At 43.8% G+C, this 18,430-nt stretch overlaps 1 protein-coding gene across 1 annotated transcript in view; it reads right to left on the bottom strand.

Moving 5' to 3' along the window:
• Nucleotides 1-18,430, bottom strand: part of LOC144806413 (uncharacterized) — a 206,051-nt gene that overhangs the window by 90,667 nt on the left and 96,954 nt on the right. The window contains exon 3 of the mRNA XM_078672774.1: nucleotides 14,660-14,679. Coding sequence (XP_078528900.1) covers nucleotides 14,660-14,679 — 20 coding nt within the window. The remainder of the gene's footprint in view (nucleotides 1-14,659; nucleotides 14,680-18,430) is intronic.

The following is an 18,430-nucleotide window of genomic DNA, read 5'->3' as shown; positions in this document are numbered from 1 at the left end:
CAACACCCACTCCACTTTCTTAAGTACGACAATACTAAGTTCTAAACAAATAAAAACATATCTAAACATGATATGTTAAAAACCCACCCAAAATACATTAAAAATGCATTAGAATTGGTTGTACACAAAAAAAAGCATTTGTGCTGTACGCATTTGAAGCAATGTTTCATTCAAAGCAGATCATTTGATACTTGAAAATGCTACCCGAATGAATCACAAAAATACATTTATGAAATGGCTCTTAAATACAGAAGAAAAAGTCGAGACCAAATATTGTCTTACTTGGAAGATTTTTCAAAGAATTCTGGTTCTCTATGAATAGTTCTACTTTAAGCAGATTACTTTGTGCCAAAAAATGAAAAATTACAAATTTGGAAAAACAAAAATTAATCATAGAAAAAAGAGTTCCAAAGTTAGAAACTTTGTTTTGAAAAAATTAAAAATGAAGGTCGAATTCAGAGTCTCTCAGACACTGTGTGCCAAATCAAAAGTCAGTGTTATTGTTTGGGGAAACATCAAGTCTTCTAAGTCTGTAAAGAATTTGTCTACCATTGTAGGTGAAAGTTGGATTACCTCGTTAAGTAGATCAATCGCACATAGATGTGAAGCATCGCCGTCCGCGTTGGTAGCATTAGCTATGTTTGAATTTGAAGGAACCTGTGTGCCGCTTTCGTCTCGTACCTCAGCAGTAGCATGGTGCATCTGTGAGATCTCAATGAATGCTGTCATCAGGATTGGTAGTTCGGACTGGACTGTTCCCATGAGGCACAGGGTCATAGCTGATCTGCATATAGCCAGTGTCTAACCCAGGGTGGTGTGGAGTGCAAAAAAACGATGGATTTAGGCCCAGATCCTTGTACTGGGGTGAATGTATGACATTGTTCTACATTCTGTCCATCAACTGTGTTTTTTGCAATTTTCACCCCGAGTGGGCTGGGTATGCTCAGACGTGAGTCCCAGGCTCTCCACACCACTGGAGTCAAGCTATCCAGGCTGATGAAGGCTGATAGCCAGAAACCGGTCCTTGGATGCTTGATTCCGGTCTGGGAAAGACATGGCTTGGTAGTTCGGACTGGACTGTTCCCATGAGGCACAGAGTCAGAGCTGATTTGCATATTGCCAGTGTCTAACCCAGGGTGGTGTGGAGTGCAAAAAAACGATGGATTTAGGCCCAGATCCTTGTACTGGGGTGAATGTATGACATTGTTCTACATTCTGTCCATCAACTGTGTTTTTTGCAATTTTCACCCCGAGTGGGCTGGGTATGCTCAGACGTGAGTCCCAGGCTCTCCACACCACTGGAGTCAAGCTATCCAGGCTGATGATGGCTGATAGCCAGAAACCGGTCCTTGGATGCTTGATTCCGGTCTGGGAAAGACATGGCTTGGTAGTTCGGACTGGACTGTTCCCATGAGGCACAGGGTCAGAGCTGATTTGCATATAGCCAGTGTCTAACCCAGGGTGGTGTGGAGTGCAAAAAAACGATGGATTTAGGCCCAGATCCTTGTACTGGGGTGAATGTATGACATTGTTCTACATTCTGTCCATCAACTGTGTTTTTTGCAATTTTCACCCCGAGTGGGCTGGGTATGCTCAGACGTGAGTCCCAGGCTCTCCACACCACTGGAGTCAAGCTATCCAGGCTGATGAAGGCTGATAGCCAGAAACCGGTCCTTGGATGCTTGATTCCGGTCTGGGAAAGACATGGCTTGGTAGTTCGGACTGGACTGTTCCCATGAGGCACAGGGTCAGAGCTGATTTGCATATAGCCAGTGTCTAACCCAGGGTGGTGTGGAGTGCAAAAAACGATGGATTTAGGCCCAGATCCTTGTACTGGGGTGAATGTATTACATTGTTCTACATTCTGTCCATCAACTGTGTTTTTTGCAGTCATCAGGATTGGTAGCCGTTGGGGACAACACAGTGCATGAGCCGTTACTGGTCCAAGCAAAATATCAGCATCCGTTGGCAGGACTAATGGGAGCTAGAGACAGATGTCTAACACGCATTTTTCTCCGCATAGCAGGTATCGTAGAACAAGTAAGATGCAATCTTGCCAGATTGGTCTAAATGACATAAACCATGTAGTATTCAATTCTTTTAAACGAGTTAATCCCAAAATTTGGACTATGCGCTCACAACTTTTCATCACCAGTAGAGTGTTCTCCACAGTGAACTGGGTATCGCTGGTTATTTGGATTGCCATATCGGAGCAGTAGCAGCAAAAATAGTATCCCTGCTGCGAGTCCCAGAACGAGAGGCAGTCCGTGCACGAAGTTTGGAAATATGCCTAGGACTGCTTCAAAAGGTGCTAACAGTCCCGAAAAAAACTGTCTTAAATACTTGTACAATACCGCTCGTATCAGACATGTTTAAGATACGACTTAACATTTCTGAGAACTGTATAGGGCAATTTGTTGTTAAAAGGGCATGTATCTCTGCAGAAGTCCTTGCGACTTGTAGATCATACGTCTCTTTGGCCGAGGTCAATGACACCGTTTTTTGCAAAAGAATGGCTTTCATTCTGCTTAAAGTATCAATTCGTATAGAAGAGATGTTCAGTGAAGGCCAAAGTTGTGACTCCCAGTCTGTCTTGGTTTTTGGAAACAATACTTGCATACAGCATGTGACCCTGGCTGACACAGTTACGAGATAGGGCAAACCTGGCAACATGCCACAGCAGCTGTGATCATTCAACATGAGGTAACTTCCATTAGAAAGCTGTCCAAAAATTGGATCAATCACTGCAGCTGGTGAACCTTGCAGGTGGCAGGATAAGTTGTTAGAGGAACCATTGCAGGCCCTGTGTAAATTAATACCCTGGCAAAGGAGAGAACCGCTTAGTGTGTTTTCACAATTTTTACCACTAAGAAACACTTATTTCCCCCCACTCCAACATCTGTGTGTATATGGTAAGTACCAGGATGTCTTGATGTATTCTTTACCCAACCTTTCATATGTGCCTGCTGGTATATGTTTTAAGCAATACTGAAAATGGAAAATTGTAATAGGCAGAGTGATTGTTCAGTGTATTATCCATTCTGTGGCTGATCTTTCAGCGACAGTTAATGGCAATCTTTCCAGTTTTTCAATGCGCAACCCCATATAGTCTGCTCCCCTCTGTGCCAGATTGATCTATCAGTGAGATTAAATTCTGAAAACAGTGACGTGGTGTTGATTAGGCGCCAAGGCACATAGCCTGAATGTAGGTTTTGTAACGTCCAGCCTCATAGCATTATAGAACGTAGTTGCGACTGACCATGTTGCAACATGAGCAAGTCCTGTTCTATTATGTCTATGGCAGAGGATGCTATGCTGTCCAAAGAATATATCCTGGATGACAGAGCCGTTAACCCATTGTCAACTACAGAGAGAGATTTCTCTAAATTAATACGATCAATTTCTCGTATTCGTTCTGCAGTCTCTGCTTGTGTAATCTTCCATGCTTCATTATACAATGCATAGATACCGGCATATATAAAACGTTTATGACGCGGTTTAGTAGGTACTTGTAAGGAGTCCCTCAGATCAGCACCATCTTTAAGTAAAGAGAAGTGTTGTTTTACTTCCTTTAGTGTAGATTTGTGTAGCCACTCAAGGCACAGTTTCCCTACACTGTATGATGTTACTATTCCTGGATGCTGTCTCTGAACATATCTTGGATCTGGCCTAGTGAATGTGAACCCTTGTGTCTTTTTCAGAGATCTATCTTGACAGGTGTTTGTGTCTGTGGGCCAGATTAACCATTTTTTCCAATCAGGATCTGTTCTGTTGTGAAGCAAAATAGTATGTACGTCGACCTCCCCCACTGTAGTGTTGTTACTATCAGGTGTAGGTGTAGGTATGGATTATTTGTTAAAGTTTTTTATCTTGGCTAACAAAAGACAAGACGTCTGCTGGACAGTGTCATTCAAAAACATTATTTCCTCTGGGATGATGCAGGCTCTAAATAAGGCTTCCAATCCCTGCACTTGCCAGTCTTTTGTGCCCCAGACAGTTTTTGTCTTAATGTTGTCTTTCCAAAAGTCAAAATCTAGTGAAGACAGGTGAGCATAAAAGGCCGCAGAATAAATTTGCTTGGTATATTTCAACATACTTTTCATTCCTGTCTTATTAACATTTTTAAAGTAAAATGATTCTGGATTTGAAACATTAAAACCTGAAAAGTATGGAAATTTGCCATAAAATGTTTTTGAGCTACCCTTTGGTGGCGTAGGACAATGTTCCTATTGGTTATAAGTTAATACATTGTAGGATTTGCAGATTTATGCAAGAAATGATGACCATAGTGATTATAACAATACATTTGCTCATAATCCGATGAACCTACTAAATATTCACGATTTGTGAATTTTGCAGACATTTCTACATCTGACATCATATTATTAACAGTCTCGAAGTCCCAATCATCAGAAAAGGTACTAGATGAAACAAAGTCACTCAAGGAAATCTTGAAATGGTGTGGAATCTTCAACAGCTCCGACGGGCCAAAAATGTCATAATCAGTTCTGTCCCAAGCTTGTAACTCCTAAAAGCCACCTAGATGATCCCGGTAAGGTGGGCCATGGAGACGGGGTAGCAAAGTCTCAGATGAATACCGACTCTGATACCGACACAGGCAATCAGCTTTCCGCTAAAAATCCATGTAGCCTAGTCCCTATCTCTGAAGACCTCGCACAGGGCCCTCACCACCTACAGAAGGAGGACTCATCTGTTGGAGCACCCTTAGCAGTATTATCAGCGGAAATCAAAAACAGGTTTGAAATATCAGAGTCGAATCAGTTGGAGATAAAGAAGGCCTGTGAGGTAATGGAAAGAAAGATAGATGACCTCAGTAGCGGAACTACAGCATTAGAGGAGGAGGTCATAGAGCTTAGGGAAACTGTACAGGCAAACTGCGCAGAAATAGACAAACTAAAGACTGCAGAGAGAGAGAATTTGGACAGGATCGAAAGGTTAGAAAATTTCCCGAGACAAAATAATTTGAAAATCCTGAAAGTACCTGGAAGCAGAGAGGGTGGTGATATTAAATCATATGTAGTAAAACTGATTAAGAATAAGCTTCAGATGGAGGAGTCAGAAGAGGACAAAGCAAAAGACATACAAACAGGTCTAAACACAGGAAAATTGTAATTAATTTTCTAATGTATTCTCTGAAAGAGAAAATACTGTCAAAAACCCTGGGGATTAAATTTATTGAGGTGGATGGTGCTAGATACGAGATTAGATCAGATGTTTCTGCTACCACCTCTAATAATTCATGAAAGGGGGTGGTGATGGACAGAGCATCTGAATTAAGCAGAACACTCATACCCCGTCAAAAGATCAGGGCTTGATCCATCACCGTTTTTTAGCTCACTGCACCATCCCAGTTCAGAACCTGGCTATATGCAAATTAGTCGGTCCGTGGCCCAGTGCATCATGGGAACAGGGCAGACCAAACTACCAAGCCAATTCTTTACTGGAAAGGAAACAAGCTTCCGGGGACCGGTTTCTGGCATTGCAGCCGTCTTCGGCCCGGCTGGCTTGAATCCTGATGGTGCAGTGAGCAAGGGACTCACATCTGAGCATACCCTGCCACTCCTATAGTGGCCAAAACGATTCATGAAAGGGGGTGGTGATGGACAGAGCATCTGAATTAAGCAGAACACTCATACCCCGTCAAAAGATCAGGGCTCGATCCATCACCGTTTTTTAGCTCACTGCACCAAGATCTATCACCGTTTTTTAGCTCACTGCACCAAAAGCTAAAAAACGGTGATGGACCACCTCTAATAGGCAGTGGAAGATGGGACAAAGGATCGATAGGCTAAAGAGTTTAGGAGCCTCTGTACAGCTGAGATTTTCAGCTTTTTTAAAGGTTATGTTAAATAACAAGATGCACATCTTCCATTCTGTAGAAACGTTGGACGATTTTATTAAAAACCTACAACCAGGGGGCTAGACCTCTCTCCTGAATTGTATCGCATTATTACTACACTACTACATTATTACTACACTATTGGGATAGGGCGTAAAATCCTTTGATCTTATCCTAAGGGTATGAATTTTTCAAGCTTAATAAAAAGGTAATGGCAAAATGCATTTAGATATAATTTTTTTACACCTTATATCTACTTTCAAATATCAGGTCCGCTCTGGGGGGACACCCATATGGCCTTGGTTCATGAAGAAATAGGGGAGGGTTTCCCATGGGGAGTGGGGTATTGGGAGAGCACAGGATGGGGAGCTAAGGGGTAAAAGAAAAAAAAAAGATCCTCTATTGCCTCTATAAAGTTTTTAGTATTGATTAGGTGTTTGGAATTTTGGTGCTGGTTCTTTGATCCCCAAGAAAGATGGGTGAGAAGGGAGGGAAAACAATAAAATTAAAATCCTGTCCTGGAATGTCAATGGTCTTAGAGTACAAGCGAGGCAGGACAAAATTCTACAGTACCTGAAGGATTGTTCCGCCCAGATCATCATTGTGCAGGAAACCCACCTATCAAAGGAGGAGGCCTTGGATCTTTTTAGGGCCCAAAACTGGATCTCTCAGGTAGCTTGCACATCCCATACGACTGTAACAAAGGGGGTGGTGATTCTAGTAAAGAGAGGGGCACAGGTGGTTCTTGGGGCACAGATTTCTGACAAAGCTGGAAGGTGGCTAATCGTTGTATTCTAAGTCAAGTTACATATTTATGAATTAAATCATCATATCATTATGTACCCTATTTTGAAACTATTAGTAATGTGCCAGACAGACCAGAATACAATTAGAAACGGATCACTTAGTAACATTAGTTAGGGGCTTTTTAAGCCAGAACTTATCTGTAGTGTTCTGTGGTATCGAAAGGAATTAGTCCACTATATAGACATGATATAGTTAAAGAGCACTGCATTCAAATGTAAGATGCTCATATTGAAACCAAAATAAAGGAATCTTATTGGAGCATGACTATATTTTCTTTTTTCATGAAAAAAGCGATTTTAAATAAACAGGACATGTTCATGGACTCGATGTAATTTTAGAGCACTTGGGGTACAGTCTTTGCTGCAATCTACACAAAAACACATGGCGTTCCATCTATGGCAGTGATACCAGACGTCCTGAAACAGATTCAAAATGAATACGGACCAGAACCTGCCTTATATCTTGGTATGAAATTACTAAAAGATTTCAAACAGGTCTCGGCTATATTATTAGCTAAAATTAAAGGTGAAGCAGTATTCATGGCAATCTGCCAAAAACTAAAATAACTTGATATTACTGAGCAACCATATGAACTTGTAAGATTCATTTAAAAAATCCTATGAAGATTTAGGCAGAGACAGTTTGGGTGGTAAACCAGTAAAACCTGAACTGACTGAAAATCATGAAAAAGTCTTTATTAAAAATAATCTCACTACTCCTAAAAAGAAGTGGGAAAACACTAAACAGACACTTCCTAAAGAGAAGCGTTCTCAGTCCAGAGGTAGGTCTCCTCAAAAGGAGCCCTCTGAAAAGAGGTATAACCTCATGAATAGGGATAATTTGAGAAAACCTGATAGATATCAAGATACTGATACACGTTCCTCTCGTACCTTTTCAGACTTCCTCACAGAAATCATAAAGAAAAAAGAGGACGATCAGAACACAAGGCTAGAACGCGTGAAGTCCAAAGACGATCAACATGTTCAGAAAAATAAAACTCAATTCACCAAAAAGAAGGTAGCAGGTCTAAAAATCAGACATGCCGAGGATCTTGAGGACACCACTCAAGAACGGGGAGTGGGCTCAGACAATGCTAGACAGCGCAGCAGAAGTCACCAGAGCTCGCAAGATCCTGAAGGATCATCTGGAGACAGTGGACTTGAATGAGTACATTCAAGTTGAAACTGCTGACACTAGGGTTAGTGTACCCCATAAGTTATATGAAATAACGCTCCGGATGGAGGGGGACATAACTAGGAAAATAAAAGCACTCTTTTGGGAGAAGCTATCTAAGGGTTATGACATTCTTCTAGCTGAAAAAGACTGGCCACCTGAATTTGTCAGAGAGTGCCCACATGGCGAAGAGATCATTAAGCCAGCCTTCTCAAATCATATTCTAATACATAAAAAATACACATATGCCAGAAAATGGGCTGTCGACCAGACTCCAGCATTATATAAAAATCATGTAAGGTGATTTTAACCCATTCCCTCTTCATGTCTGATAGTGATTGCCAATCTTCTGATTGGCTTCCAGTTGCGCCATCACTGTCGAGGCCCACTACTGTTTAGTCCTCACCATAACTCAAAACCTGGCCTTCCATTGCCTGGTTGGGAGTGTCTAGTTTGGGTGTATAAAATACACCCTCACTTGGAATGTGACCACTTAAATATAGTGGTGTGTAATCCAAATTTGAGGGGGACAGACCAAATCTTACCCACCAAAAATAAGTCCCACGGGGTTTAGCCGTGCAAAGAACTGTATACAAAAAGGAGGGACTTTCGGGCTTTTTCCACTCACAAGGGAGTGGGAGGTCCAGCATAAACGGGAGCCCCGTCACAGTATCCAAGAAGTAGAGTTATGCCGGTCCTCTAATGGCAAAATCACAGATGGGCTTCCTAAAAAGGGGCACTTTACTGATGATCTTTTATCCAAAAGCCGTATGGTGAAGTGCAGGTGTGGGGCCAGAATTGTGTAGATGGACAGTGGAGAGTTAAAATAGGATTGGGAGTATCTATCAAAAATTGGTGTTTATTCCCTGTGTGTTAGCTTCTTTATTTGTCTGAATGCAGAGAACTGTTTTCTGAAGGCCAGTATTAAGGGCTAAATAAAATAACTGGACCCTGCTGTAGCGCCCGGAAGCACCTAGATATGGTTGTGTAGGTGTGACAAGAAGCACCTAACCCTCTGAAACTTTGTCTCTTTTAAATACCCAAGAAATTATTGGCATACATTCCTGTACCATGTAGAAGCGATACAAAGCTTACCTTCGAGGGCCCCTTGGAATGACTGAAGGCATGACTGACATAAGTGTACATTGAATGTGTGAATGAGTGTGCCGTACGGCAGAAAAGAACCGACTATAGTATCAAGCCTCTTGGGAGGACTTTCGATTTGCTTTTATCACAGTTTATCCCTTAAGCCTTATCGCCTGCTTCTGAGGGCGTTAACAAACAAGAATAACGCCCTGCAAAGGATGTTAACTGCTGTTAAGTGAAAGAGCCAAAGGCGAGGGAATGCAACGAGGGGACAGACAATTAACAACTGTTAATGCCAGACGGCATGTTAAAAACAAGTTTATATCCTCTCTCCCTCATCATACCACACCCAGATAGGCACACTCTTACTTTCCGGTCGATGTCCATACTTCTCACTCTCACAAGGCCTATAATGCAGACAAATGACAGTATTAGTTGTAGCATTCTAAGCATGCTGATTGGTTGAGCCGATCTCTTCACAGTGATGGCTGAAGAGCACGTGGTGATTGGTTGAGCCGATCTCTTCCCAGTAATGGTGATTGCTGAAGAGTGCGTGCACTGTGATCATGCTTCTACGTGCAGGAGAATCGGGGATGAGTTATCAAGTGAAGTACAGGTGTTATTTCAGCTACGTTTTCATTATATAAAATGAAAATATAATTATGTAAAAAGAAGTATATTTGGGGTTTAAAAAGGGCAAGCCTGTCTCTGTATCGCCAAGGAAATGGAGGCTGAGATGTGGGGGAGGGGAGACTTCACGACCTATGTCTAACACAGCGCCTCTTCGGAGCACTTGGCACCTTGTAACCCGACTCAGCTTCATGGGTAGAGGGGTGCATGCCTCAGTGTTAGTCAGGGTTTGGATAATTCTGTCCCCTACTCACTGCCTTCCAAAGGTGAGCTCTGTCACTGCCGGGGGTCTCTCTTGCCCAGGCGCTCTCAGTCCATTGAGTTATTTCAGTAGCCAGAGCATATTTCTACCACATGTAGCGTTCTGTGGTTTTTTCGGAGTCTAGGCGCCAGTCACGGGAGAGGAATGAGTAACTGAACTGTCCGTTGGGGCGAAGACCTGGAACGTTCAGTCGGCGAGAAAAGAGATAAGCCAGTTGAGTGCCGGCCTGGTAACACCCAAAGATCGTAAGGCTTTCACTAACACGTGTCAGACACCGTGTCGAAAGCTGCTCTCAAATCAAGTAATATGAGGGCCATGTGTCTCAAGAATCTAAACGGTGTTGCAGCCTTTCCGTAACTCCAAGAAGGGTAGTTTCAGTTGAAAAGCTGTCTCTAAAGCCTGACTGAGATGAGTGTAAAAAATGTTGTGACTCGACAAACTGAGATAGCTGTGAATTAATGTGTCTTTCTGGGATTTTCAAGAAGGCCAGGAGCAATGAAATAAAAAACAAAGACACACAATTGATGGACGGAATGCAGAACAAATCAAAACATTCACCCCCAGTCAAGAGATCTGGGTTAAATCCATCATTCTTTTGCTCACCATGCCACCCCAGTTTAGACCTGGCCATATGCAAATCAGTCTTGACCCTGTGCCTCATGGGAACAGTCCAGTCTGAACTGCCAAGCCAGGTCCTCCCTGGACCGAAAACCAGCATCCTAGGACCGGTTTTGGACTTTCAACCCCCATCAGCCAGGATAGCTTGATTCCAGTGGCACATTGAGCCTGGGACCCACGTCTAGGCATACTACCGGCGCACTTAGGGCGAGAAAGCAAAAGACACACAATTGATGGACGGAATTCAGAACGGGACTGTTCCCATTGGGTGCAGGGTCAAGACTGATTTGCATATGGCTGGATCTAAACTGGAATGGGATGGTGAGCAAAAAAAAACGATGGATTTAGGCATAGATCGCTGTACTGGGGTGAATGTAAGACATTGTTATGCATTCTGTCCATCAATTGTTCTTTTTGCATTTGTCACCCCAAGTGGGGCGGGTATGCCCAAACATTGGTCCCTTGCTCTCCATGCCACTGGAGTCAAGCTATCCTGGCTGATGGATGCTTGTTTCCAGTACAGGGAAGACCGACCTGGCAGTTCGGGCTGGACTGTTCCCATTGGTTGCAGGGTCAAGACAAATTTACATATGGCTGGGTCCAAACAGGAATGGCATAGTGATTAAAAAAACAATAGATTTAGGGCCAGATCGCTGTACTGGGGTGAATGTATGACATTGTTGTGCATTCTGTCCATCAATTGTTCTTTTTGCATTTGTCACCCCGAGTGTGACGGGTATACCGAGACGTGGGTCCCGTGCTTTCCATGCCACTGGAGTCAAGCTATCCTGGCTGATGAGGGCTGAAAGCTCGACACCGGTCCTAGGATGCTTGTTTCCATTCCAGGAAGGACCTGTCCTGGCAGTTCGGGCTGGACTTTTCCCATTGGAAGCAGGGTCAAGACTGATTTGCATATTGCTGTTTCCAAGCTGGAATGGCATGGTGAGCAAAAAAACTATGGATTTAGGCCCAGATCGTTGTACTATTTTAAATGTATGATATTGTTCTGCATTATGTCCATGAATTGTTTTTCCATTTGTCACCCGAGTGGGACAGGTATGCCCAGACGTGGGTCCCGTGCTCTCCATGCCACTGAAGTCAAGCTATCCTGGCTGAGGAGGGTTGAAAGCCCGACACCGGTCCTAGGATGCTTGATTCCATTCCAGGGAGTATTTGATATTTGATATTTATTGGGGTTTATATAGCGCGACTATCGCTCCGGAAGTACCTGGCCTGGCAGTTCGGGCTGGACTGTTCCCATTGGGTGCAGGGTCAAGACTGATTTCCATATGGCCGGGTCCAAACTGGATTGGGATAGTGAGGAAAAAACAATGGATTTAGGCCCAGATCGCTGTACTGGGGTGAATATATGACATTGTTCTGCATTCTGTCCATCCATTGTTCTTTTTGCGTTGAGCAATGAAATAGGCCGGTAGTTAGCCTTCTTCAGAAGAGGAAGCACCATTGCATGTTTCCACTCTGGGGGAACCATTGCCTCCTGTAAGGTGGCATTCAAGAGTTCCATGATTATTGTGAGTGAAAGCGACTCAAGCTGCTGGAGCACCTAGATCGGAAGAGGGTCACAGGGTGAGCCAGATTTAATACTGGCTATGAGTCGTATAAGGGAGTTCATATCTAATGGAGCCCACATTTCCAGTTTATTCGTGGATTCAGCGATCCTGTTGTCACTGTGAGAGATAGTTCTGGCTGCTTGAGGGGATGTAGGTGCTTGCTGAAGGGGGGTACCTGGTTTTATGCCCTTCATTTCAGAGTATATTTTCTCCACTTTATGGAGGAAGAATTTCTCTACGTCTTCACATTGTAAACCATTCAGGTAAGGGGGAGTAGATTGAGTTTCAGATCCAGAAAGTTCTTTGACCATTTTAAATAATGTCTTGGAACAATTCAGCGCACTAGAGATGGTCGAGGAGACATATTCAGCACGAGCTGACTTACAGAGAGTGTGGTATTCTCTTTTTTCCCTTTTATATGCGAGTTTGGTGTCCGGCGCATAGTTCCTCCTTCAGCTTCCTTCCAAAGCTTTGCATTTGATTTTCTCTGTTTTTAAATTCTCAGTGAACCAAGGGGCAGGGGGCGGTGGTTGTTCACCTTCTTAATAGAGGGTGGAAGACAGGGATCAATGGCATGTAAAAGCCACTTTTGGACGACACCCGAAAGAGTGACAGACATTTGTTTTGTGATAGGACATTGGAAGACAGAATCTTATTGAGAGCTTCAATGTCCAGTTTTCCCCAGTTCATAGTTGGTTTCCTGATGCTAGGTGCGGCTACAGGTGAGTTCACTGAGATCTCGAAACCAAGCCGATCGCAAAGTGATCAGACCAACATTAGGGAAGAGCTGGTGGGCTTTGAATGTTGGATAAACTGGAGAAAATAGGGTCGAGTAGGTGGTCGGCCACATGAATGGGACCGGAGTTGCAAAGTGCAATATTCAATGCTGCCAGATAAAAGTAGCGCTATTAGTACATGCAGAGTCATCCAAACGTAAGTTAAGGTCGCCAAGATGGAGAAGTTGGTGGCATTTAAGAGAAAAGGGGTTATTAGGTCAGGAAAGGATGAAGCCCATGGACCGGATGGCCCAGGGGAACGATAAACTAGTATGCCTGAGAAGGTGAACTTAGGGGTCAGGGCAAGCTTAAATAAAGCTGCCTCACAGCTCGTAAATGGCAGGTCTTCAAATTTGCACATGTAGGACATTTTATAAATTATAGCAATGCCACCACCTGTCTTGGAGTCCCTGTCTTTCCTGACTATAGCATAGTTAAACAGTAAAGCTGCAGCTACATCAGGGCCAGAGCTCATGTGCAGCCATGTTTCAGTAAGAAACATTGTGTAAAATAAATAGTAACTTGTAAATCCAGTATTTGTAAAGCGCACAGCTACCTGGAGGCATCCCGGCGCTTGGGGCCATTGGGAAAATTAAGCGAGCTGCACGCGTCCGATCTGGGGCCATTGAGTAGGGGTTAGGCAGGACGCCTGCATCGACTAGAGCGCTTTCTCGGAGGGAGAGTGTAGCCGAACAAAATGGCCACCCGGGCAGGAACAGCTCCTCAAAGTACTAGTGCAGGAAAAAAAGGAGTATAACACCCTCAGTAAAGCAGAAAAATAATGCAACAGCAAGCAACAAAACTATAAGCATCCCTAAACCTAGAAAGGTAGACAATGGTTTTCGCAGCCACCGAACATGACTACCCCGTCTCCATCTAGGAATTGTGGTAACAAATCTATAGCCCTTTTGCACAGTCACTCATGCTTTCTCTCAGAGAAATATATAAGGAATACACAGCCGACCTTGCAGGCAAGTGAAAACAGAGCATTAGTACTTCTTAATACTTTTAAATTTAAAGACAAAAACTTGGCTGCTTCTGTTTTTATTGTATATACCATCTTTATGTTTTTTATAGACTGTGCTGTATCTTTTTGATATCCCGGTCTGCAGAAGGACTTCCCCGATTGAGCAGAGTAAGTCTTTCAAGCCCCACATCCAGAGCTGTAGGGGCAAATTAGCAGACTAGTTGTTTGGAACCTGACTATTTTATTTAGCGACGTATGTGTAGTCATCACAAACATTTCTCCTGCTTGGGGATTGTAATTATGGTGTATAAGATTTTTTAGATATGGAAGTAGCAAAACTATTATCAGACTTAAAGACTTGAGGACTGCAACAAAAGATTACAGGCTCTACTCACTCGGCGCGCCACAATCTTGGACTTAATCTTCACCACGTCTACTGCACTGACTTATGAAGCCCATGCCTTTGACGTGGACTGACCACTCAGTACTCTTCTTTCAAATACCTAAAGCAGGGTTGCCTAAGAAACAAGACCTGAGCAAAAGAGTCTCTTGAAAATGTCAGCGCATTACTCCTATCGCTGAAAAATTGAATTTCTCTGTAACCTCAAAGGAACACGACATAAACCACACCTTAGCGGACTGGTGTAAGGCTTTAAATTATGCCTTTGATAACATTGCTCCTTTTAGAACGCATTCTAATAATAAACAAAGGACTGGCGCCCTTTGCTATCCTACAGAGCTGAGCCCGGAAAAGTCACTATGTAAAAATCTAGAGTGGCATTTAATTACCAACCCTTGTGACAGAGACCAGACACCTTTATTGCGCTCTTTTTTTAGGTGCTAGATTGTTGGCTACTGTGAGGCATTTCTGTTCCTTAACTCGGAGTCCTATAACTAATGTCAATCGACTGGGAGATGCGTCTGGTTAACTGAATAAAGTCCAGAAGGTCTTGGGTTCTTTTTGTTAAAAGGTAAGGATGTTTTATGGGATACAGCCATGGATTGTTGTATGCAGGCTGCATTTTATGTACTGCCTTGGTATGCAGAGTATAAAGCTGACAATTCTAAAACTAATCCCCATCCTGGAATAAAAGAAGACACGCCTAAAAATAGCTTATCCTAAAAACCCACCTCCAAAAACAAGATACCAAACAAAAGGAGAATCTGAGGAGCTTCAGGTGATGTCCCTAGTGTCTGATTACTGGTGTTTGTTTAGGTTTACAGGAGTCCAGAGGTTGCATAGCAAACCTTGTCTATGCATGCCGTGTATTTTTCATTCATTATTGTAGTATTTATGTAATCCACTCATCGCGTGCCAGAAGGGAGATGTGTGTGGCTAGAGTTGTTTATATAGCCCAGACTAGATCTGGTCTGTGTCTCCTGCTCCACAGCTTGTACCCGTAAAAGTGCATCAATGTCTCCTTCCCTTGGAAGCAAATCCACCTGCATTCCAGTTTAAGCATATTTATTCTCATAGAATCAGTTTCAAAATCCACTGATCCTCAAGTAAATTCAAATTTAGTCTTCCCAATTCATTTTGGGGGTTCTCCCTTCATCAGGGGGCGCTCGTGAGGAATGTATGTTGTATGTTGTGTGCGGAAAATAGTGAAATAAGAATTAACCTGCAATGCAATCTAATCCTACATATACATAAATGAATAGTTTACTACAGATCCTAACCGCATGTCTGCGTTTGTGTTATACCAGGGTCTTACCCTTTTCAATAGTGAGAGCTACTTCTGATCGAAGAAAATCATCCTGATCTACTGCCTTTATCACGTGGCTTAGCTAAGGGTAGATAAATGCCAAGCAACTTAATTGCCCCCCTAGAACGCCCAGTCCTGCTGCAGTGAACACATAGCATTTGTAGCACTGGGTTAGGAAAGGTGTACCTGTAGGGCCCCTTAGCCTTTGTAGCACAGTTAGGTTTACCTGCGGGACCCCAAGCATTTATGGTACTTGTAGGAACGGTGTATCTGTGTGGTCCCCAGGGACGCATTATGTTAATTTTATTCTTATTAACGAATCACATCTGAGCAGTGAGTGTTTCACTGAGGGTTGTGGCCTCTTTCTCCTGCAATATATGGGATGACATTGTTCTCTCTGAGTACGTGTGAAGACAAAAGACTTCTGTTATCTGGTGAGTTGCCAACCTGTTCATTGGCTCCTGTACAGATCCTGGCCCTGCTTTAACAGTTCAAGATTAATGTCCAGTAGTGGCAGTCACAGTATAAGGACTGTGAGCAAGACCTGCTGTAGAGTTTCCGCTGTCCTAGGAAATATGTCTCAATGTAGGAAAGGGCCTGTTTTGGACTTGTTTAGCCTTCCCTTTTTACCTGGAAAATGATATAGTATTTACTGGAAGTGCACAGGGTCCCTGCCAACCAGGTCCCCTGAGCCCGATCTCCTTCCCTTAAGTGTACCTGTCGTTTCCACAATTGTCACCCCATTACCTCACTTATAAGTCCCTAGTAAAAGATACCTCTGGTACCATGGGCCTTGTTGTTTAAGAGGGTCTCTAAAGGCTGCAGCACAAATTATGCCATCCTAAGGGACCCCTCACCAAGCACATATATACATACACACATACATACATACTGCCTCTGCAGCTGTGTGTCTTGGTGCAGACAAAACTGAAGAGTCGACGTGGCACACATCCCTGTATGCGATGCCCATAGGGACTGTCTGAGATATAGGTAGACACCCCTCTAGCAGGCCTTATAGTGCATGCTGCTTTAGGGATACCTCCTTCAATGTCCTTGTTGATTCCTGGATATTACAAGTGACCAGCCAAGCTCTATAGTAAGCACATTGGCTGGACGCTTGTCATTACGAGTTCACCAGCCTCATGAAGGTTTCTCTGAAATATGGGATATTTGATACCAAACATCTCAGCATATTAAAATTGCATTGATTGCAGTGTCCGATTTATTAAAAATTACACACAGAGGCCCCCTTAGATGGGTCCCCTAAGATCTACCAATCCTTAGTGTGATCATCGACTGGCCTGAGCCAGCCTGCTACCACCAGACAGTATCCTGTCCTCATGGGGAGAGTGCCTGCGCACTTTGAGGTCGAGAACAATGCCTTTCCTGGGTGGAGGTGTTCAACCCCAGCCTCTTCTGTTAGAGGGAGCAAGCTATCTTCCTGGCCTCACCCCCTTTTAGGTGCAAGGACAGGTGGGAAATCTTAGATAGAGCAGGAGGTGCGCCCCCCCCTCTGCCAACTCCGCCCCTCAGGTGCTGGAGGCGAGGTGAGGCACACTTTGTAGTGCCCACCATCTTGAAGATGATGGGACTTATTCAATCAGGGCTAGGACTGTGTCCCCTTTCCACAGGAGGTGGGCATGATAGAGGGTATAGACACCCCAGGAAAGGGGCCCATTAGCCTCTACCTGTCACTCCCTTGTAACACCCTTAAATCAAGATTTTAGGTGGCATCCCCAGACCCTGAATTTCAGTTCTTGGCGACCTAAGAAGAGCCGGGCTCTGCGGCCTTCTCTGCTGGTGAGGCTCTGTAGAGAACTATGGACTTGGTCCCAGTCCTACTGGCCTGTCTGCATCCCTGGATGATCCTGAACCAAAAGGCAAGTCGTCTTGCAGCCCAGCGACCTCCAGAACCTTGGGAGGACTACCTGCCTTCGATAAAGGGCAATCTAGTTTTATGTAGTGGGATTTGGCCAGGGAGTGTCAAGACAAGCCAAGCTATGTTACTCACTCTATATTTGCAGACGCTTTGTTTTTGGTCTAATAACTTTCACTAATGTGCACCGTATTTTCGGTGTCAACACCATCGATTGAGGACTAGTTCAACAAAAAGAATTAAAAAAAGTACCTGTGTCTTGGCAAGATAAACAGTGTGCTGGTCATTTTTTCAATCAAGTCTATTATTGAGCTCTGAATTCAAGCTGCCATTTAATGTAAACAGGGTCATTGATTTGGCAGTATCAGTATCTGTAGTTAAATTAGACAAAAATAAATTCTAATTGCCACCTCCCTGGCACCCTGAATGGCCGTAACCCAATCACCATCGCCAAGCGTGCCTAGATCCCTCTCCCGCACAGCTCTCCGTGTCCCCAAGGCATCCAGAGAATTGTAGATCAACTTCTTAAAGATGGGTGAGATTGCTTTTTCAGTCGGGGGATGCATCAAGCAACTGCTCCCCTACACAGATGTGACCTTGCAGAGCGTGACTCATCCGAAATGTCAGAACCGTTTTTATTCACCTAATTTATACTTTTGTTGTAGGGTCGTGAAGGACACAAGCGCCTGTCCCCTCCACACATCGCCGGGCTGTTCTAAGCTAATCAATCCCCATTTTGTGAAGCCCTGCCATCCTCCCACTGCACTTAAGAGATCACCATCATACAGTGGAGTAATTTCAGTCAGCTTACCTTCTCAGCCTAAACACTTGGTAGCCTCTCTCCACACCTTTACCAATGTTTGGGTGTGAGTAGGTAGGGTGCACTCATACTTTCTTCGATACAGCACCAGGGTGGGGTAACCTCTCTTGCCCATGGCCAATCTATCTACCCAGTAAGCAGGATCCTCACGGTCCATAAAAACCCAATTGTTGACTGCCACCAGCTGCGTGGCCCAGTAATACTTAAGAATGCTCCGGACCGCCAGTCCACCCTAATAAACTCCCCTCTGCAACTGCCATCTCACAACAGGAGCCGAA

Source organism: Lissotriton helveticus (assembly GCF_964261635.1).
Source record: "Lissotriton helveticus chromosome 1_1 unlocalized genomic scaffold, aLisHel1.1 SUPER_1_unloc_7, whole genome shotgun sequence".
Lineage (NCBI taxonomy): Eukaryota > Metazoa > Chordata > Amphibia > Caudata > Salamandridae > Lissotriton > Lissotriton helveticus.
The sequence above is the reverse complement of the archived record's forward strand: the minus strand, read 5'-3'. Positions and strand labels throughout refer to the sequence as shown.